At 39.3% G+C, this 23,627-nt stretch overlaps 2 protein-coding genes across 5 annotated transcripts in view; one reads left to right on the top strand and one right to left on the bottom strand.

Annotated features, from left to right (window-relative positions):
• Positions 1–5,741, bottom strand: part of ttc7b (tetratricopeptide repeat domain 7B) — a 92,316-nt gene extending 86,575 nt beyond the window's left edge. For all 4 annotated transcript variants that reach the window (XM_028442523.1, XM_028442524.1, XM_028442525.1 and 1 more), the window contains exon 1: positions 5,551–5,741. In XM_028442523.1, the coding sequence (XP_028298324.1) occupies positions 5,551–5,671 (121 nt within the window). In that variant the 5' untranslated portion in view covers positions 5,672–5,741. The remainder of the gene's footprint in view (positions 1–5,550) is intronic.
• A 512-nt stretch (positions 5,742–6,253) lies between these two features.
• The window catches only part of fam177a1 (family with sequence similarity 177 member A1), a 21,425-nt gene continuing 4,051 nt past the window's right edge, over positions 6,254–23,627 (top strand). The window contains exons 1-4 of the mRNA XM_028442532.1: positions 6,254–6,388; positions 10,287–10,463; positions 23,311–23,377; positions 23,461–23,558. Coding sequence (XP_028298333.1) covers positions 6,320–6,388; positions 10,287–10,463; positions 23,311–23,377; positions 23,461–23,558 — 411 coding nt within the window. The 5' untranslated portion in view covers positions 6,254–6,319. The remainder of the gene's footprint in view (positions 6,389–10,286; positions 10,464–23,310; positions 23,378–23,460; positions 23,559–23,627) is intronic.

Below are 23,627 nucleotides of genomic sequence, written 5' to 3'. Positions count from 1 at the left end.
GGGTCATCAAACCGGGACATTCTATTGGCTATCTCTGTGGATGGGACTTTTGGAAAACATTTGGCAAATACGATCTCTAACTTTTTAATACTTGTATCTCGTGCAATACTGCTAGAAATCAGCAGCTGTTGCTGGTACCAAGTGACAGACTCACACACAGACTGAAACACGCACACACAGATCAAGGTCATACCTGTACCTAAGTAGGGATGTAATGATTCACTTAACTCCTGATACGATTCGGTTCACGATACTGGGTTAACGATACGATTCTCTCACGATTTACTTTACAAAATGGGACTGTAGAAAAATGATGACTGAAAAATATTCCTTTATTTTTTGGGGGGAAAGACTATACTGTTTTCCTTTTATTTTTCATTGTCAAAAGAATCCCTTGATAAACTATTCAAAACAATGCAATTTAACTAAAAATAATCTTGAATTAAATAAATAAAGGAATAATACAAATGAAGAAGAAGCCTATTAATTTAAATGCTGGTTCTATAGTAAACAATGCAAAACGACATAATAGTTCTTTTTCTTTTTAAAAGTGCAACTGAAAATGTATTTTGTGCCTTAACAATTCGACTTAAAAAAACAAAACAAAACAGTGTACACTGTATTTACGTCAGATATTTGTTTGGACCAGCAGAGGGCGCTGGTAACCCAGTGGTTGGTTGGCATGCAGATATCTTGCAGTGAAGAAGAGATGCTATGCTAGCAGACAGAGCTAATAGAAAAACTTGACTTTTACAGATATTCAAGTAATATTACAGATATTTTTTGGTGCTAAAGGGGTAAGGAATAATTTATGAACATGTTTAAAAGTAGAAGGTGGCCAGAAAGAAAGTATTAGCAGACTTTGCCCGCCGCCAACACTTCTGGATAGCGCCCTCTGCTGGTTAAAAAAAAAAGTACTGCGATTCATTTTTCACAATATCGATGTGAATCGTGATACCTATGAATCTATTTTTAACTGCCTTACGATTAATCGTTACATCCCTACTGTCAAGTACTCCGTTTTGGCCTGGAAACTCCCGTATTTTACCCCCCTTTCCTGCTATCGTCCCGTATTATTATTTTCCCATAAATATCCCGTATTTAAAAACAATAAAACTGAACGCCGTCACTAGCCAATCACAAGCGCCACAAATATACACTCCTTTAAAAAAGATATAAAGTCTGCAACAAATGTGTCTAATAAGTCGTTAGTGAACACCAAAGAACCACATGAGTGAGCATGAGAAATTAAAAGGAAATATGTAATGAAAATAAAATGTAAATGTCTAAATTAAAGACAAGCAATGTGAACTTAACAGTAAATGTGCAACGTGTTGACTTGTATATAAACTGTAAGTATATTAAATAAACAAATGTGCTCTATATATACATTTATGTTTTAATTTAGGCTGTTTTATAATTTAGGAAATAGGGCTGGGAGATATATCGAGATTCAAGATGTATCAAGTTTTCTATTTTGGCGATATAGGAAACTACAATAGTGTGTGTGTGTGTGTGTGTGTGTCTATATATATATATATATATATATATATTATAGCTTATTTTGTATCAAAATACTAGTTTTAGGAGTCACTGCTTTTACTTCTCAAAACAGAATGTAAAGCTGGATGGATTTCTCAACGCAAACCTTCCCCATAACAAGCTACACTACAGAAATCACTCACACATGCTGTCCCTGTTATGGCAATTATTATATTCATCATCATATCCCCAAATGTGTGTGTACACTTTGTCATGTTTTAATACATGACGACTGCATTACTCTTTGCACCCTTCAACAGCTGAGTCATGTTAGATTAACAGTACATATTGTATTGTATCGACAGTGCGAGCAACACACAGTCTTTGCTGAAGGCCAAACTCAAACTCACATGCAGATATACAAGCACACACACTATCAAGGACAGATATCAGTGGCGCCAGCCTTCCTCATAACATACACGTCTTCATCATTCTCCAACGTCTCCACTGTTGGCATCTGACCCCCTCCTTTTTCTCCCTTCAGGGTTGGGACTTTTCCTTATATCTGTATAAAGCTTAAGCTGTGAAACTGTTAGTTAGTCCTGCATATCCTGAGCCAGGGAAGAACCTTTTTGACCATCCTGCTTAGTACCTGGCTGCTTGCCCTCCCTACAGGATGGGACACTCTTTTTTTGTACTCTTTTTCATTTCATTTCATATAATAAATCCTTTTTTATAAAATCATCATGCTCTGACTGGACATCCTCATTCAACAAGGGCAGAAATCATGTCTCCAAATGAGGTCAACCGCAAATTTGCAGTGACATCCCTTACAGGTGAAAAAGTCAAAAGTGTAACATACTGTGCAGCTGGTTGTTAATAAATGTGCCTGTGACAATTTGCATCAGCAAATTTAACCCAGAATTGTTTTTTTCTGGTCATACTGTGTGTGTGTGTGTCATTACGGAGACATGGCAACGGGAAGATGACTACGTTCATCTTAATGAGCTGTGCCCTACGGACTGCTCCGTGTTTGGAACTCCACGGCTTACACAACGTGGAGGAGGATTAGCGCTCGTATACAGAGACGCTTTCAGCTGCAGACTGTTGGACATGAACACGTTCAACTCCTTCGAGCTCCAGATGTGTAAGGTTGGAAATGAACACTCTTTTTACTGTGTTTTAATTTACCTACCTCCTGGTCCTGCTCGTTTATTCCTAGATGAATTCTCTGAGTTTATGTCATCTATTGTTAAACTGGAGAGTGTATTAATCCTTGGTGATTTTAATCTACATGTTGATAATTCGTCCTGTCCTATGGCAGCTGAGCTGATGTCTCTAATGGACTCTTTTAACTTTGTGCAACATGTGTCAGGTCCAACACACACTAAAAGTCATACTTTAGATTTGGTCTTTTCTTTTGGTTTAATGATTGACCATCTAGGTATTGAAGACTTACAAATAAGTGACCATTGCTGTATCATATTTAATCTGTCAATCACACTGGTACAGACTACTTCTAATGTGAAAAAGCGGAGACACATTCTTAATGAAGCAGCAATCAGTGGATTTTCTGCCTCTTTCGATCCAACTACATTTGCTAGTTGAGATGATGTTGACATTTTTATGACAAACTTCAATAGCCATTGTCTGTCTGTTTTGGACAAAGTAGCACCAGCTAAAAATACTCCAGGCTCTAATAAGAAACCTTGTCCGTGGATGAATGAAGCTATTTTTAGCTTTAGGAAAAGCTGCCAAAAAGTGGAACGGTTGTGGAAAACCACTAAACTAGAGGTGCACAGACTCTATTTAAAAGAAAAGATAATGGAGCTAAATGAATTAATAAAGCGTGCCCGCTCTGCTTATTTCACTAATCTTGTTTTGCAAAATAAGAGAAACACCAAGGTTTTGTTCAATACTATTGAAAATCTTGTTGCACCCTCACCGTCCCATGTGCCTGTACACACACAGGAGGACTGTAATAATTTTTTTAATTTCTTTGTAAATAAAGTACAAGATATAAGGGCTAGCATCACTCCTCCCTTGGTTTGCTTGTGCAGTGCATCAGCCCCTGTGAGCTCATGGTCCTCCTTCACTCCTGTCAGCCTACAGGATGTCCAGGTTTTAGTAGGAAAGATGAAACCCTCATCGAGCACTGTAGACATTGTTCCTACTTCTCTGCTTTTAAACGTTTTTGATGTTGTTGGTCCTTGGGTGGTAAAATTGACAAACCTCTCACTTTTATCTGGCTCGGTCCCCAGCTTTTTTAAGCATGCGATAATAAACCCCATTCTTAAAAAACCCAATCTTGATCCGGGGGAGCCTATAAACTACCGGCACATATCTAAGCTTCCCTTCATGTCTAAAATCATGGAGAAAATGGTTGCTAAGCAGCTAACCTCATACATGGAACAGCATGATATTTATGATAAATATCAATCTGGTTTTAGATCAATCCACTCCACTGAAACTGCTCTTCTGAAAGTTTCTCGTGACGTGATGATGGCCGCTGACTCTGGTCGTTACACAGTTTTAGTTTTACCTGATCTGACAGCTGCCTTTGATACTGTAGATCACAGTATACTGGTTGATCGACTCAAATCTGAGATGGGGTTTTCTGGTACTGTTCTCCAATGGTTTACCTCTTACATTAATGGAAGAACCTTTAATGTTGCTATTAACGATGTTATGTCCAATATGTCCAACCTGTCATGTGGAGTAGCCCAGGGCTCTGTTCTGGGGCCTGTTTTGTTTTTATTGTATCTGATGCCTCTTGGTCGGTTGGTCCGTGGTTTTAAAAATGTGTCTTATTTTTATGCTGACGATATCCAGTTGTACTGCTCCTTTAATGACTCAGAGTTTAACTTTTTATCAGAGTTCTTAAATTGTATATCCTGTATCAAAAACTGGCTGTCATCAAATTATCTCCAGATAAATTCAAACAAAACAGAAACTCTGATCATTGCTCCTGATAAAAACATCCCTCTAATTAAAAACTCTCTTGGTGATCTGGGCTCATCTGTTAAAACCAGCCTCAGAAACCTTGGGGTTGTTTTTGATCAGTCCATGTCTTTGGAGGGACATTGTCATCAATTGACTAAAAACTGTTTTTACCACCTGAGAAATATCTCTAAAGTGAGGCATCTTTTATCAAAATCAGATCTGGAACTGGTCATACACGCATTTATATCATCTCGTATTGACTACTGTAATTCTGTTTTTACTTGTTTTAATAAGTCGACCCTAAACAGACTCTAGATCGTTCAGAACGCTGCTGCCAGACTTTTAACTGGTGCTTCTAGAACATCCCACATCACCCCCATTCTTGCTACTCTGCACTGGCTTCCAGTTAAGTTTCGCATAGAATATAAAATATTAGTTCTCACGTTCCGAGCATTACATGGTCAGGCCCCTAAATATATCTCAGACTTGTTGTGCCCATACTCATCAGGGCGATGCCTTCGGTCTTCAGGTCAGGGTCTCCTAAAGACCCCAAAAACTAAATTTAAAACCAGAGGAGACCTGGCATTCCAGGCTGTAGCTCCCAGACTCTGGAATAACCTGCACCAGTCTCTCAGGGAGCTCAACTGTGTGGACACTTTTTAAAAACTGCTGAAGACTACACTTTACAGTAAAGTTTTTAGTTAACTGGATTTTAATTTTTATTTATCCTTTAATGTTGCTGTTCTTATGATGTTTATGCACTCTTGTTTTATTATTCTATTGTGTTGCACTTGTACTTTTGCTACAACTCTGTACAGCACTTTGTGATTTTATCTGCAAAAAGCGCTTTATAAATAAACTACTTACTTGTGTGCGTGCGTGTGTGTGTGTGTGTTCCGGTTTTTACCCGGAACCTGGTGTGTGTGATGGAGTCACTGTGTGAGGCAATTATTAAGTGTTCTGCGACATGTTATACCTAAATAAACCATGATAAACCTGACCTCCACCGAGGCACAGCTCTGACTCTACACTGCCGGCTTCTGTTGCCTTTCTGCCGCTGCTGTACTCAAGAAGTACCGAGGACTCGGCCGGTGACAAGGCCCCTCATAAACGAGCAGTACTTACCGTTGGAAATGAGCTTTGCTGAGAGCTGTCGCACCAGCTCCGGGATCTTGTCCCACTGAGTCTCAGAGCGGCAACGCTCAATCTCGGTCTCCAGCCGGGATCCGGACTTCCTCGCTGTCATGTTGGAGAGCAGCTGGACGGGACCAAAGCAGTGCAGGAACTGCCTTCGTTCAGCTACCGACTACAGCGATGTTAGGTCAACACGTTCCGGATTATACTGACCAAAATAATACTATAATAATAGTAATAGTAATAATAATAATAATAATAATAATAATAATAATAATAATAATAATAATAATAATAACAACAATACGTTTTTTTGTTTTGGCTGCGTTTTTAATTGAATTAAATATTGTTATACAATGGCTAATAAATAAATAATACACCCCGCGAGCTGTGACCCTGATGATGAGAAGCAAACAGGTCGGAAAATGAGTGCACGGATAACTAATACAGTAAAATGTACTATTGCGCCCAGACAGAGCACAAAACTTGAAGCTTGGTACAAGATGGGCATAGAAAAAGTCAACATACAGTATATATGGCCAGATTTAAAATATATACATGTTGTAAGTTATATAAATTCCTGTCTTTTACTGATATCCATTATTCCAAAATATAGACAGGAATATACCAATGGATAGGTTTTATATGTGTGAAATGTTGTTATATATTTAATTGTGAAAATCCACCCGGAAGTATTTACTCCTTAGTAATAGAGCTAATGCAATCTTTAGGCAGTCTTTAGTTTTAAGGATTGATTGCGATGGCAGATTTGTCGCTTTATTTGGCATACATCAACATTTCTCTGGCGCAAACTATGGAAGCAGACAAGGTGAGACCATAACAACACGTATTTTTAAACTTTTTGGTGACGTGAAAAGTGAAATATAAACTCACAAGGGTAAAAACGAACTACTTCCTTAGCCGAGGAGCTAACCTTATTACGAACATTAAACAGTTGAAGTGTTCTGTAAAGTGTTTAAACAGCTATTTTTTTCGCAGTAAAAGAAAAAAAAAATGTATTCAACAACGGCCTCAATAGATAACTATTCCGCGACCGATATTATTTTATGGAATGTCTATTGATACTGAAACGTATCAATAGCCCATTGTACGATGGGTACGTTTTCTACATAAGCGTACATTACCGTGTCAGATTCAATAATTCGAAAGTCACTTTTGTCAGTTATATATATTCATTCATTTTAACATATTTAACACGGCAAATTCCACCGTTAAAAATACATATACAAAAAATAAACATTTTAGGGTATTTCCTGGGTTAGGGTTAGGGCTAAAATAAAAGGGTTAGCAGGCAAAAAATAAATATGAGCTAAAATAAAACCGACGGAACTTTTAAGTCACGTGGTGTACCTGTCACGTCACCTAAACTGGCCAATGAGGGGCGCTGCGTATAAATAGAATGCCAGAATACGTTTTCGTATCTTTCGGCCTATTTTATTATATAATTATGAGTTTGTTAAATCAGGGCAAATGTGCAATGGTGACCTGAGCTTCTATAACTTTTAATAAAACCTTGAAGTCAGTTTCATCGAGACCGAAAACAATTTTGTCTTTTAGGACCACACATAAAAATGTTGTTTGTCAACTGGTTTGGTAGATGCAATTCTGATCCCCTACATTTTAATAATTTTGAGGGTTTGTACTTGAGATTGAGAGTTAGTACCTATTAAATTACAAATACTACACTATGCGAGTCTGGAATGCTGCCCCAGAACAATGTGGATGAGGTAGATTTGATTTCCTGCATTCTGGTAGGTTTAGGGGTGAAACTCTTGAGATGGGGAATTCCTTTGTTCATTCAAAGCCATCCTGACTTACAGCCTCAGTGAGCCTGCATTCAGCCCAGTGCTGCAGCAATAACTTAGCCACTGTCATAAAGTACTCATCTAGTATTTTAGACATTTACAAAGCTCCCAAATCCTTTTTTCATGTTTTAACAGCACTTATAGTAACGTGACCAAATTTCTTAAATGAAATCCAGGGACATTTCCATCTTGGAGATAAAATAAATAAATATATTAATAAATGTTGTCTTTGTCAGGACATTTGATACTATACAAAGTATTTGGTGCAATCTAGAGAATCAGAATCAACTTTACTGGCCATGTAATGTATGTTATACACACGAGGAATTTGACTTGGTGAACGGACTCTTGACCTCCTGTATGTTGCCATTAGAGGAAGTTAATTTTGCTGTAATGGCAATTATACATTCCCAATGTTTTCAAATTATGAGTACCTGCTCATCACAACACTTGTTGTTTTCCTCTTGATTTATTTACATGTTAACATGATGCCAGACTCTTCTGAAGGCTCATTTACAGCTGGAACAACATGTCAACATATTTGTTTTACCCTTACCTAGTATGGGTTTTTGTCATTTCCAGTGACTACAAATATACTGGTAAATTGCTGTCATTGTATGACTTACAAAGTAATATATTTTTTTCTAAATATGGTAAACAAGCATTTTCTTACATTTAATGGCTAAATATTAATCATATTTGGGTGATACAACTAATATTTATGAGTAAAACTAAGGACATAACTCATTAAGTGTGCATTTCATGATGTAAATTGGTGAATATATTTACTTTTTTTTTTTTCTCATACTGGCCTTAACTTTACACATGTTAATCCCAAATACCTGCTTTAGGTATTTCCACTCACTCATTCCCCCTGTCCACAGCCACCACCTTTATAGCTAAGCTTCACACTTGTCACTATACTGGCTTGATTACACAACATAATAAGCACAATATTCTACAACATTCACATCTCACCCTCACTGTAAAATAATCTATTCCTCCCCACCCTTTCTTGTTCCTACCTTGGGTCTCTCCCCCCTGCCCCCCCCCCCCCCCACTTAGGTGTACCACTGATCTCTCTTTCTATATCCTCCCTATAATAAAATATTTCTTACCCTTCCTTAGGGAGGGCTGGTGATGGTCACAATTAAGCAATGAAATAAATCAATGTATTTTATTGCAATAACAAAACATGCATTGCTGTCTCATAATGATTGCACTTCTTGCAGTGTTGACCTTTGACAGCATGTGCAGACAAGTAAAAAAAATAATGTATTTACTTAAATATTCGATCAACACTGTCATAGAGAGAGAGAGCGCAACACTTTGGATCTCTTATTTATTTATTTTTTTGAGTGAGACCGTGTGAAATCAACCAATATACGGTTGGTAAGTAAGTTGTTATCCTCCGTAAGGTTTAACAAATCACTTTCTCTTTACAACCAAAGACTAAAATAAATAAATAAAAAATTGTAAAATGAAAGGGGACTCGAGTCAACCACCTATGCATCAGAAGCAGAAATTCGACTTTAGAGTCTGTCAGCACACGTTTCACCAAGATCCTCTGCACTTCATTGCAAATGTACTTGGTCCACCTTATAAAGAGCGTTACTTGGATGTGGGATTCAAGCAGCACGCACAAGAAGTGATCCACGCCACAATAGATGCAGAGAACCTGCTTGAAGACGGAGAAGCTCTCAGAGCACAGGAGACGGAGAGAACATAGTTAATTCTTTCTGCTGTCCAAACAGTTATAGTTCTGTACAATATTATTTAATGTATTCATAAGTGGGGTCAAGTTAAACTTAAATTGTATACTGTGCATTATTGGAATGTCACTGCTAAAGAAATATTTTTATATGATTTATTCTTTGAAGCAATAATATGAATTTATGCAATTGCAACGCTTTAATTTTACTGAGGTTGGTAGGTACACATTCATAGCCATAGATGCAATGGTACAAATAATTGGCATAATCATTAATTTTGATGTTTAGGTTTTCGGCCTTTCGCTGCATCTGAAATCAGGATCCTGATCGTTTGGATTTTCTCTTATCAGCTGACCACAGTGATGTGGTTGGTTAATGTTTGAGGATGCTAAGATTAAGCCTCATTAAGCACTGCAATTGGTTTTCTCTATTGTTTTATTAGGTGGACAATAAGTATGAAAAACAGTTATTGTATTTCACATGACTTAGGCGTTATTTAGTTAAAATAACGACCGTGGCTCAGGTGGTAGAGGGTCGTCTTCTGATCGAGAGGTTGGGGGTTCGATCCCAGTACCTGACTATGTGTCGAAGTGTCCTTGGGCAAGACACTGAACCCTAAGTTGCTCCCAGTGGTCGACTAGCGCCTTGCATGGCAGTCCTGTCCCACTGGTGTGTGAATGTGAGAGTGATTGGGTGAATGAGCTGATATGTAAAGCGCTTTGGGACTGCTTCAGTGTGGTGATAAAGCGCTATATAAATCAAGTCCATTTACCATTTACCATTTTACCAAAAGACAGTGTCTATTTGCAGAGCTAATATTTTTCGTATTATGTGAGACTGGTGTTTCTTATTTTGTGGTACTTCTTATGGATCAAATTGAGTGAAGCACCACTATCGATAAATAATTACTGTAACTAATTTATATTTTTGGATAGATCATTTATTATAATAAGGCACTGAGATGAAAGTTATCACTTTTTGAAGTTGCGCTTTTGTTAATCCAAAATTAATAATCTTATTTATTAAAAAAAAAAAAAAAACCTCACCTGTTGAGAAAACCCATTGGTACAGTAGAAGCAGGAATGCAAGGTAATGCAAAAGCCAGTTGTTCCAAGGTGTGGTTGACATGTCTATGTCCATCACCAATTCAGGAGGTTTCTCAATTTTTGAACTATTTGTGTTTCATTAGAGTGCAGGAGGGGACTGTGAGGCAGTGCAAATGGACACTGCTGTGGACAGACAGGTCAATGTGAAGACACCACTCCGGACCATCTACTTTGCAAGTGGCGAGACCATGGAGGAGTTCAGCACTGATGAAGAGGAGGAGGAGGCGCCTATGAGGAAACAAGTTAGCAATGTTGACATGGTAATAATAATAATTATAATACATCAATTTTATATTGCACTTTTTTGGGACTCAAAGTCACTTTACAGAATACAGAAAAATAAAGAAAATGTACAAGAAAGGTTAAGGAAAAGCAAGTTTAAAAAGGTGGGTTTTTAGGAGTGTTTTAAAGTTCTGTAATAAGTCTGCATTCTTGATGGCATGAGGGAGTGAGTTCCAGAGGGCGGGGGCGGAGTCAGCAAAGGCTCCGTCCCCCAAGGTTCGGTGCTTAGTGCGGGTGATGGACGTAGGCAGAGCGGAGGTGGCGGTTGGGACAGTGTTGTTGGAGGAGCTCGGTGAGGTAGGCAGGGGCCAGGTTATGGAGGGAGTTGTAGGTGAGGAGGAGGAGCCTTGTAGTGAATGCGATATTGCACAGGGAGCCAGTCGAGCTGTTGGAGGATTGGGGTGATGTGTTCTCTGGACCGGGTGTGTGTGAGTAGACGGATAGCTGAGTTCTGCATGTATTGCAGTTTGTGTAAGTGAGTGGTGGGGAGTCCATAGAGAAAGCTATTGCAGTAATCGAGTCTGGAGGTGATGAAAGCATGAATGAGACTTTCAGCTGTGGTCTGGGAGAGGAAGGGACAGAGGCCGGCGATATTCCGGAGGTGAAAGAAGAATGCTTTTGTAATGTGCTTAATGTGTGTCTGAAATGAGATGGTGGAGTCCAGGGGGAGGGGGAGGGGGTGTACATTGCTGCCATCAATGAGGAGGGTGATGTTCTGAACAGAGAGAAGGAGAGATTTGGGTCCAGGGATGAGAAGCTCTGTTTTATTGATTTTGAGTTTGAGGAAGTTATTGTCTATCCAGGTTTTGATGTCAGGCTTTAATCTCCAACCTCAAACATAGCTTGGTCACAGAGTGACGTACAGATATCATAGCATTGGTACTGCTTTGATCAGTAAGGATTCATTCTAATGAGCATACCCATAACCTCACTGTGTTGCTTCTGTCATTGCAGCTCATCATCTATTCACATACCATATTTTCCACAGTCTAGGCAGAAAATACTTTCATTGAAGCTTGAAGGGGCACCATATACACCAGTGCACACTGTGTGGATTTTTTCAGCCAGTTGGCACACGTGTGTCCAGTGAAACGGCTGTCGGGGGCAGAACTGCGTACTGACCATCATCCTTGCAACAGGATGACTGAACTGGCGCAGCCACTGTACATTTATGTGAACTTAACGTTCAAAAAGTGAAAGTGAAAGCACGCACAACCTTGATGACACAGGACGGATGAGACGTGCTTCATATGCAGGATGGTGTTTGAGTGAAGGGAAATTGCAAATGACAGCAGTTGTCATACATCTAGTATCTAATTGTTTTCAATCAGTATTCCTTATAAAAAGCAAATTCCAGTAATAAATTGAAGTTTATGGACTGGGGGAAGGGAGCGGGCTCAGATGCATTTGCGGTTAGGAAGATGGTAAATAAAAGATACAAGGTTTAAATTGTAACAAAGCTAAGCCAGTTTGCAATAGTTGGAAATAGTAAATCTATCTATAAAAGCAAAAAAAGTCTGTGTGTGTGTGCGTGCGTGCGTGTGTATGTGTGGAGCGAATATCTCCCCGGTGTGAGTTTGACCTGAAACTTAGTCATCGGGTTCCAAATACCCCAAGTGTGTGCATCCTTTTTTTTGGTGTAGGAAAACGTTCAAAACGTTAATTTTAAGATTACGGCCCTCTCAGTAAGAGCGTGGTATTGAGCGCGCTACTTCCAGTTCCGGGTTCATGATGGTACTGTGTCGCAGTTTGTTTGGGTTAAAAAAAAAATGTCAATATTAAAAACGTTTTTGTACTGCTAGTAGTTATTTAAGCTAATATTTCATGGTTATTTAAAATTATCCCAGTGATCCAAACTTCCTTTTAGTCGCGGGTCACGGACTTCACTTCCTCCTCTGTCTCCATGTCTGTGGGCGGCGGCTGCGCTGATGGTCATTTGCCGACCATATCACAAACTATCTGCTTCTTCAGACAGAGGAATGTAATTTTTTTGTGAGTGGATGGATCCACAACACGGCTCTACTATGATTATTGTTTGTTCTGGGTCAGAGTGAGTGTTTCTTCATATATTATTCTGTGTGTTAAGATGCTAGCAGCTATAATGTAAACACACACACGGCTGATGCGCGTGCGTGCACTACACTGGAATGTAAATGCTGAACTCAGACAGAGCCGTTTAGAGAGAGAGTTGCGACTTTGGTGTCGCAAAACGTTTACTTTTCGTGGTACTTCCGGGTCTCATTTTTTTTTTTTTTTAATCTCTCAACGACCTGCGACGGAGTATGTGCATGACCCGCGCACGCGTGTGTGAGAGATGACGCACAGAAGAGATGAAGGTAGACACACACACACACACACACAGTATTTGTAATAAAAATATACTAAATGAGTAAAATAAAACAAAAAACTAAATAATATTTATACAAAAAGTACACAAAATGACAACAGAAATGCACAAAATATACAAAAAGGCTCCAAAAACACAAACATTACAGAAAAATACACCAAACAACAACAAAAAATACAAATGACTCAAAATACACACAAATATTTATATTTATAAAAATACACAAAATGACAATAGAAATGCACAAAACTACACCAAAAAAAGATACAAAAATACACAAAATAACCAGAATCACACTACAATGGCAACAAAAAACTATGTTATTTGAACAAAAAGACAACAGAGAGATACAAAAATAAACATAATGACTCCAAAAAACATCCATTACAGAAAAATACACCAAATGGAAAAAATATAATAGTGAGTAAAAAAAAACCCCACAATTGTCATGTTCATGTCCCATAGAATTAAACCAGGGAAATCACACACACTATTTTACTTTGCACCTGTAAATATACCTCTTTATAACAGCACAGAGTACAGAGTATGTACACCTCTTTGTACATCCAACATTCAAACACATACTCATATGGCCATAATTGACAACTCTACTTATGCTCCCACATGAATGCATACTTCCGACAGGCACTGTACTAGTGGCATAAAGTTGGTAAATCTCCGCATTAAGTTTTTCAGGAGCACTCGTGCACTAGACTCTGAGGCTGACAGAGAAGCTCACATAAGGAGAACTGACAGATGGAGAGCGCGGCATCACCCTGGATACAGTTAAAATATCAGCCAGTTTGTAATAGTAGGAAAAATAAACTAATAAAGTTGCCAAAATCACCACATTATGTTTGTTCAGGAGCGATGGCCGCACCGGACTATATGGCTGCTAGTGGACTGTTAAGAAGAGCTGACACACAGACCGAGCCAAGCATCCGTAAAAACAGCATAAAAAGCTGTAAATGGACAGATATGCAAACATGGGGCAGTGAGGAGGTGACTTCATGTGCAGTTGAAAGGCAAGGCATGGCACATTTATTTGTATAGCGTATTTCATACACAAGGCAACTCAATGTGCTTTACATGATCAAAAAGTGCAACAGACAACAGCTTAAAATCAATAAGAACATTAAAGTCGGCAACAAAACATTTAAAATCATCAGTAAAAACATTTAAAATCATCAACTAACAACAACATGCCCATAAATCTCTCTCTCAATCATACGCAGTAGAGAAAGAGTGCCTTTAACTTTTAAAAATGTTCACATTAGATTCTGATTTCAGCTCTTCTGCAGTTTGTTCCACTTCTTTGCAGCATAACAAATAAAAGCAGCAATCACCATGTTTACTGTGAGCTCTGGGCTCCACTATCTGACCTGTGTCCATAGATCTGAGAGACCTGCTGGGTTCATACCTGACTAACATGTCACTGATGTATTCTGGACCAAACCCATTCACACATTTATACACCAGCAGCAGAACTTTAAAGTCATCAGAATACACGTACATTTCTGTTAACCTGAACCAAAGTATATGTATACTGTATATGCAACCTACCTGCATGTTCTAATAGGCAGTTGTTTGAAGGTTATCCTCATCAGCCATTAGAGAGTGGCCTATGTGACGAAGCGGGTTTCACATGGATTTTTCTTGGAAAATTGCAAAATTCTTGGAAAGCGGCCAATAGAGAAGTGCACTCTATAGCTCGGAAAATATGGTACATGTCAGCCCCATTTAATGATCACCTATATTCAAACTAAAAAAAAATCTATTCTTTGGACAAAATTTGGACCACATTTGTAAATAATTGTTCTTACTATTGTTACGGCAGAATTTACGGTTGACCTCATTTGAGACATGATTCATTGCTCTGGTTGAATGATAGAATCCAGGAGAAGCATTGATGATTTAATAAAAAATGATTTTATTCTAAACTAAATAAAAGAATACAAAGTGGAACAAAGTGAAACAAAATTAGCGTCCGTCCAGGCGGACGTCCAAAGGAAGTGCCGCGCCCCGCCCTGACAGTTTCAAAGCTTAAGCTTTTTATACAGATAAGAAAAGGTCCCAACAGTGAGAGACAAAAGGGAGGGAGTCAGATGCCCATAGTGGCAATGTTGGAGGATGATGAAGATGTTATGAGAAGGTTTGGCTCCAGTCTTTATCTGTCTTGATAAGTGTGTACGTCAGTGTATGTCCTTGGCAGAGACTGTGCTGCACTGAGAATAATACGATCTGTACTGTTTAATCATGATTCAGCTGTTCAAAAGTGTAAAGATTAATGGAGTCGTCATGTATTAAAACATGACAAATTGTACACATGAACATACATTTGAGGATATGATGATGAATATAAAATTTGCCATGACATTCCCCACTTTTGGTCGCCTCAACGACCAAATCAAGAAACAAAATTATTATATTCCACCTTTGCTGTCTGTCAGGGTTAACCATTAGCATCGTTATTGTCATACATTGGATATATTCTTCTTTTGTGAGGCACAGATATATCAAGAAAAATGTGGAAATAAACTTCTTCATCATTATTATTAATGGCATGAATCATCAAAAATCATCCTTTATTGCATCTAGATAAGCAAAAATCATCATTTGCATCAAGGACATCACTCGTCTTCATCGGCTGAGTTCAGTGGTAACTGGGGTAACCAATAGCATCATGAGTGAAGAACCTTGAGTATTTTCCTCAATCGTAGCAGAAGGGTTTATGACTGTATTCCTGCAGCTAGGTGTGAGCTTGTCCTCCCTCAACCTAGCTATGAGCATTTGGTGTGGCTTATAAACAAAGCTAGGCCCTTGTTCTAGAGAGTTTTCTTGTGTGTGTGTCTCAGTGGCCTTGTCGGTTCCCCCTTCATTGTTCGGTCAGCCTCCGTCTCAGCATCAGCTGGTGTCGGCAATCATCTTGGATCTATCTCTTATTTGTGAAGGAGAAATCTTATTCTATCCTTTATTTATTCTGAATAATGTTAACACTCCACACCTATTTACATAGCCTAATTCTTTTATAGAGCTGAATTTGTCAGTTCATTTATTTCATTCATTTCCCTCATAATTATTATTTGAGATGTAATTTACTTAATTTTGAAGGTCAATTGGTGGCAAAAGTGTCTCCTATTCTGTGTCTGAACCAGAGTTTAGCAAGATTATTGGCCCTTTAAGGTTAGACAGAATTAAAGTTAAGTTGAGTCGAACAATCATATTGTCTTTTGCTCTCTGTATTTATCCCATTCGTGGGGGTGACGAGCCCCAGCACGGTTTGGAGAGCTTCCTTAAATGCTTGGAAGTTACTCAACTTTAAACTATCTCTTATTTCAATCAATTATCAAGAATTTCAGGAGGACCCTTTTTTAAATCTCAGGCGACCCAGATTGGGCCACCAACCCAATGTTGAGAACACTTAATTTTTCCCTTAAAAGTGTCTAAACCCAGTGAAGGTGTTTTATGGTCTTGCACGCTAAGTGCTGGTGGAACAAGAAGAAAATAGTTGGAGGGTTTGAGGTATATTTTCCTATGATAAAATATAAATAAAAAATCAGAGGGGCGTTGGCCCCTCCCTTCCCTTTTTTTACATAAGAATACATTTGGATTCTTAAAACCATATGATAAATATCATTGGAAAATTACTTATCTGATCATTTTGGATGTGTCTCCGTTTTCCTCTCTCTTGTGTCCGCCTGCCTTTGTGCCCTCCAACCTCCTCGACCTCCTTCTCCTCAGCCATAAAGGTCAAAGCCAGGGTCAACTGTACGCTCCTTTTGGAAATTTGAAGATCTGTCCCCACTTTCGCAGTTGGATTGGAAGTCTCTGTAGTCTCTGGAATAGATATTATGTTAGAACATCCACAATATGTCATATTGTCACGTGTCTATTTCAATCTATTTCCCCTTTGTTTCCCAGTTACAGTTATGGACAATACTTCCCTTTAATTCTCATCCTTCATCATAACAAGCAGTGACCAGGCATGGCGGCTGGAGGAAGGATCGGAGTCGAGAAGGCGGTGGCATTCTGTTAGGAAACACTCAGAAACAGAAAGAGAGGAAACCATTAAGACTTAACTGGATAATTTAAAATATCTCTTTTCTTTAGTTGGATCTGATTCGTCTCCTTACAGCGACCTGTATTTTGGAAAAAGCTACATAATAACAACAACTAAGACGAAGACATAGACAAGTGCACACCACAACGAGTATACACATATAACAACAAAAAAACATGGACACTGAACATGTAAGGTCAGTCAAGGTCAAAGCCAGTCATTCCACTGAAAGTGGTATCATATATAAAAAATGTCGTTTGGTGTTTTTAAACACCCAGAAAAAACCCTTTAAAACCTGGTAAACTTTTTAGAAGGCCCAAGGCCTAAAACCATAGTTCTTTTAACAAGCAGCAGTGTTTTCTGAACACCCCACTACATAATTGGCAAAAACAGGGAGAAGATCAAGTGCATCAAAACCCAGGAGGAAAAGAAGGTGAAACAGAGGAACATGTGTGGTCAAACAGCCATTCATCGGTCAATCACTCAATGACACGTCCACGGCACATTCGCACTCACAACGCGGTTCTCTCAGGCATACGTAACGTGTCATCATTCAGTCACTCATGCACCGCACACGTTCATGCCTCAATTTTCACGTCCATGCATTCACAAGGTTTTGCTGCATAGTGTCTAAGTAGAATATAGGTCTCATCTAACCCACCAATGGCGATAGCCAGTCCACCTCGTCTCTCGGGGTCAATGAGCTCTTATTGCCCCCTCATGCTTGGCAACCTTTTAGTGTTAATTAATTGCTTTTTACTGGTATCGTCTGATTACTAAGAGGTACGCTCCTTTTTACTTCCGCCTTTGCGGAGTCTTAGATTATCGCCCGTGGTACTGACAGTCTGCTCATCTGCTGATCAGGCAGGAATAGCACAGCCGTGTCTAACTCAACAAACTCAACCGCGGTACCAAACCGCGGGAAATTCACCCGCCGTCCGTCTCCAGAAATGTAAAAAAGAATCTCTGAATCAGCGAGGCTCAACCACCGCTCTCGAAAATAAGAGTTTGGGAGAATAATTCACAACAGTACCAAACTGAAGGAAAACACAACCTCCGGTACCAAACCTGAAGGAAACTCACCCACCGTCCGTCTCCAAAGAAAAAAGGATCTCTGAATCAGCAGGGCTCAACCACCGCTCTTGAAAATAAGAGTTTGGGAGAATAATTCACAACAGTACCAAACTGAAGGAAAACACATAAACTCAACCTCGGTACCAAACCGAGGGAAGATTTCGCACAACTGTCAGGACTTTTATTGGGCACTTCTTAAGATTGAACGGAGCACGCAACCTCTAATAACCCTCACTCTAAGGGAACGTAGAAATTTGTTCAGAACGGTCTTCGGTTACCAAGCATGTATCAAATCAGGTGGACCACTATCCCCCTAAGAGTGCTTTCCCTAGCAAGGTCTATCCTTTTTCTGCACATTAAACCAGGACTTCTTGTTTGAAAAGTAATTGCCTATGTACTCATAGCAACTAATGGGGCATTTTTTCTCAGGAAAAATTTGGTACCCCCCCCCTGCTGTCGAGTGGCTTTGGGCCGGCCAGACAGTCCGACGCGGTTAAGGGGGGAGCGCGCAAAATGAAAACAATGAATGTTGAACTAGGCTGTCTGTCGCAAGCAGCTTCAAAAAGGGTAAGGTACAGATTGTTTACGAAGGTATCGGTCAAAAAAATGTCAAAATTTAAACTTGTTGAGGCTGCAGTCCTCAATCTCTGTCTCAATTTTCCTGAAATTGAGTAAAAACAAAAGAGAAAAAGAAGAATCGTTCAGAAATAACAAAGGAGAAAAACGTGTGAGCTCAAAAAAAATCATGGCCAATAAAAATTAAAACTTCAGCTCCAAAAGCTGAGGCAACAGAGGGCTCTGTCTTCAGCGGATGTAACCATATCTTGCATTGTGGGGGGCCTCCCCTCAATCAAGAGAATAAATGAAAGAAAAGCAAACAAAAACAACCTTATCAGTAACACTATTTTCTTCCCCTTTGTTTGTTGTTTTCTCATAAAGGCCAAAGATAAATGATGGGCACACTTGATCTCATGTGGCAAACAGAAGGGTTCTGTGTGAAGTTCTGTGTTTCTCATAGTTATGAATGTGGGTGTGTGACTGTATGTCTGGTCTGTCTGCGTGTGAGAGAATAAATGAAAACAAAATAATCTAGTGCACAGTCAGAAGATAGAGGGGTTAGTATTGTGCGAAGGAGAAGCTTGTTGGCTATTTGCTAGTTGTCCCCCTCCATGCCAAAGTTCAAGGCTAAAGTGATTTAGCTCTGTGCGTGCGCGTGCCTGTGCGTGCGCGTGCGCACTACCACCAAAGGCTGTGGTGGACTTCTTGTGGCTTGGTATCCTTGTGGCTTTTGAAACAGTGTCTTTTTGGTGAAGATTTCCAGCAGACGTGTGACCAGTCTGCAGTTGCTGCCCATCATTCAGGCAGTAGTCGTGGCGTTTAACTCGCAACTCATTGGTGGGGGGAGTGTCCACTCCGACGCCCACAGGTTCTCAGTCTTTGATGATGGGGCAGGATGTGTTAATCCAGCATTGGCATGCGGCCCATTCATAGACGATGAAGAGTTGACTTGGGACTGAGCGAGTTATTTCAGCATTGCTTTGCTGAATGGGAGTTGAGTCCTTGAGTCCTGAAAGGTCACACACCTTTGATTGTCCATTTCCTTCTGATGCTTGGTCCTTTGAATGATGTTGACATTCCATTAGCGTAAGAGTTGAAGGTGATTTCATTCTTTCATTGAAGATGTCGTTTCTTCAGGGGACAACCACAAAGCCAACAGAAACTAACAATTTAAATAATAAAAAATGATAATGATGGTAACAGTAATATTAAAATAAAATAAAATGAAATACTGTATTCTGCATCTGTGTGTGTGTGTGTGTGTTGCCCATCAAACATGAAATCAAAATAAAATTTAAAATAAAAATAAAAATAGTGTCTGTGTGTAATGGCACTATTCTATCGGCAGGGGAGAAGTGAGAAATCACAATGTTGTGTCACAAGTGTGTAGTGCACTAAACTGGCCAGTGAGGGGCGCCACCTCTCTCTTGGGATGGGTGTGGCGTGTGCGTGCGCCCGTGCGCGTGCCTGTGTGTGTGCTCTCTCTCTCTCGCTTTCTCTCTCTGCACGTGTGTGTGGGTGTGTGTGTGGGTGTGTGGGTGTGTGTGTGTGTGTGTGTGTGTGTTCACACGTCCAAAAAAAAAAGAAAAACACAGCAGCGACGTGTGTGTGTGTTTGGCTCTCTGTATTTCTCTCCGTTTCTCAAAAGCTGACACTCGTCCAAATGAAAGCATTAAAGCCAAGCCAAAGGGAGAAATCTGATTCCGTTTAAACAAAATAAAAACAAAGATAAAAAAAAGTAAAACTCGCCTGAAAGCATGATCTGAGTTCACATCATACCAAGATTGTATATGCGTATGCATATATTATTTGTTTATTGGGTTGTTCATCTGTTTGATTCACAGAAACACAATTTAGGTTAGATTCGGGGTTTTAATCTATTTTGCTTTCGGTACAGAGGTGAACTCAGATCATGGCACCGCTGGGATGTTTTGGAAACTTTGGTTGCCCGTCTATCTATGGTCAGGACCTCACAGGCTGTGGGAGTCCGAACAAAACCAAAGTAAATAATGACCAGCCGTATTTTATGCCTAAACAAAATATCCGAGCCCGAAGAAAACCAGAGAGAACCTACAGCATTAAAAGGCATAGAACCTCAACCATTTGAGCCTTTCTCATGGCTATTCACTGCGTCAAAACACAGAACAGCTGAGGATCAAAATCAAAGCTCAAAGCTGAAAATCAATGCTTGACTGGTTCCAAAAAAAAAAAAAAAAATCAACACAGAGCGAATATATATACATATATGTAAATGAAAATTTACATATATATATATATATATATATATTTATAAAGGCAGCTTTACCTTAGTCCGAATTGGTGTTTGAGGTTCAACCGATGGTTCGTGATCCAGTCTCTGTCCGAGGGGTGGACAGAAGATGATCCTGTTCGTGACGCCAATTGTTACGGCAGAATTTACGGTTGACCTCATTTGAGACATGATTCATTGCTCTGGTTGAATGATAGAATCCAGGAGAAGCATTGATGATTTAATAAAAAATGATTTTATTCTAAACTAAATAAAAGAATACAAAGTGGAACAAAGTGAAACAAAATTAGCGTCCGTCCAGGCGGACGTCCAAAGGAAGTGCCGCGCCCCGCTCCAACAGTTTCAAAGCTTAAGCTTTTTATACAGATAAGAAAAGGTCCCAACAGTGAGAGACAAAAGGGAGGGAGTCAGATGCCCATAGTGGCAATGTTGGAGGATGATGAAGATGTTATGAGAAGGTTTGGCTCCAGTCTTTATCTGTCTTGATAAGTGTGTACATCAGTGTATGTCCTTGGCAGAGACTGTGCTGCACTGAGAATAATACGATCTGTACTGTTTAATCATGATTCAGCTGTTCAAAAGTGTAAAGATTAATGGAGTCGTCATGTATTAAAACATGACAAATTGTACACATGAACATACATTTGAGGATATGATGATGAATATAAAATTTGCCATGACACTATACAATAAAACAGGATGTGATTCATACAGATTTACGAGTATATCAAATAAAGGGTTCAGACCGCCCTATTTAAATGAGCATTTTGCATGTTCAGGAAAGATGAGTGGGAGAAAAGCACAAAATTAAATGTGAAGCCGTTGAATGCAATGAAGCAGCAGGTGCATGTTCTCTCTCTGCTCTGAGCTGATAACTGCACAAAAACGAATTTATTTTAGTGAATACATTACATTTGTTGATTTATGTAGCTTACAAAATAAATATAAATTTAATTTCTGTAACTTGAATGGACTTGAAGATCAGTTTCTCCTAATGTATTGTCCCTCCGTCCCCTGGTCATCATCCAGGAGGTCAGAGCTGTCCCTGATCTGGCCCTGTGTCATGCGTGCTCATCGTTACACACATTACGCGGTTTTCTTTGTGCCGTTTCTGCTGAACCTCCTGAGTGTCATTGCAGATGATGTTGGTTTAAACCACAGAATCGATTTTGTGCAGTGGAGAGGGAGGAGAGGCGTACCGGTGCTTTTCAGCTGAACAGCTATGCCTATCTTCATGGATACATCTACCAGTCCATCTACCTGCTAGGTCTATTTAATGATGTATTGAAATCATAACCAAAAAGGTTACCTGGAGCATTAAACATCTGTTCTTCCTTACGTTTCACCATTGTATTCCGCTTTCACATTACTGAAGTCATTACTCTGTGTAATACTGTGACAAATACTATCTACCTGTTTACGTGCCAAAACAGGCATTGCAAATAGTTTCAGGTGTGATAAATGTAAATGAACATGCTGCATTAATGTATTGATGTTTTTTCCCCCCTCATTACATATTCATCATCAGTGCCAAATGTGCTAAATGCATTGTGCATACTATGTTGCATGCTTGATAGATGTCATCCTGATTGTGTCAGGCTTACACCGTTTATCAGAGTGTATCGTGACATTTGCACACATTTTTACATTTGTCTGACCTAGTGGTTGAGGATGCTGAGCTTGTAATCCTGCGTGGGTCAAATGCAGAGAAACAAATTTTATGTATGCATAAGAGATTGAATAAATTAAATCATAAATTAAAAACAAAACCTACTTAAGCTGTTAGAGAACAGTGTTCACCCCAGGGCCTGAGCTGAGGACCTTCTTGCTGTGAGGTAGATGTGCTACTGACTGATTCAGTGATGATTGTTTTTATTTCCCAATAATCAATAAACTATCATTTTTGATATTTGTTTGGAATGTAATTGTAATAATGATGGATTAGATTTGAATAGTCCTTTTTCAATGAGACTCAAAGCACATTACAGAAACTATTATTTATTTACACCAGTCATACCGGTGGTGGTAAGTAGCCACAGCTGCCCTGGAGCATACGAACAGAAACCTGGCTGCTAATTTGCGCCTCTGGCCACCACCAATGTTCATGCATAATTCATACCAACTCATGAGGCAATGTGGGTAAATGCCATGCCCAAGGATAAAATGACTCACATCGAGCAGTATTTGAACCACCAACCCATGGCTGTACACTAGGAAAAAGTTCATTCTTTGTTTCACAAGTTAATATTTTAGTTGCGACACTTTAAGGACAATTTATATTGCACGTTTAGTAAACCCTCAAATCACACAAAAGGACACGCCTGTCACATCTAATACGTGTATTAGATTGGCAACATGGTCTGGTTAAAATTGAGGTCTGGTGCCATCTCATAAGGAAGTAAATGTAAATTCTGTTGTCAGGTTTTTTTTTTGCATTCACTACTTTTTTGTGTTGTGATGCTGATTATTGTTGTGTGTTGTAATGTTTGTTTTATTTCCCTCTATCCTGTGCTTTAGTCTAAACTCAACTGGGGTCCTTACTTCTGGTTCCACATGTGGAGAATGGCTAAAAACACAATCTCAGGTAAAGCTGCGTCCTGCTCGGCCACGTCTTATACCTACATTTAAAGACAAGTAACACTTCCACACACTGTGTGTTTCCTGCAGTGTGTGACTACATGGGAGAGAAACTAGCCTCTCTGTTTGGCATCAGTAGCCCAAAGTATCAGTATGCAATTGATGAGTACTACCGTATAAAGAAAGAGGTATGCTTTACACACACACTTTGGAGACAGTCTTTATTAATTACTCCAGTGAAAGTTGCATCATGAAGT

The sequence above is a fragment of the Gouania willdenowi genome, unplaced genomic scaffold (assembly GCF_900634775.1).
Source record: "Gouania willdenowi unplaced genomic scaffold, fGouWil2.1 scaffold_55_arrow_ctg1, whole genome shotgun sequence".
NCBI lineage: Eukaryota > Metazoa > Chordata > Actinopteri > Blenniiformes > Gobiesocidae > Gouania > Gouania willdenowi.
This window is presented reverse-complemented; position numbering and strand designations above follow the sequence as displayed.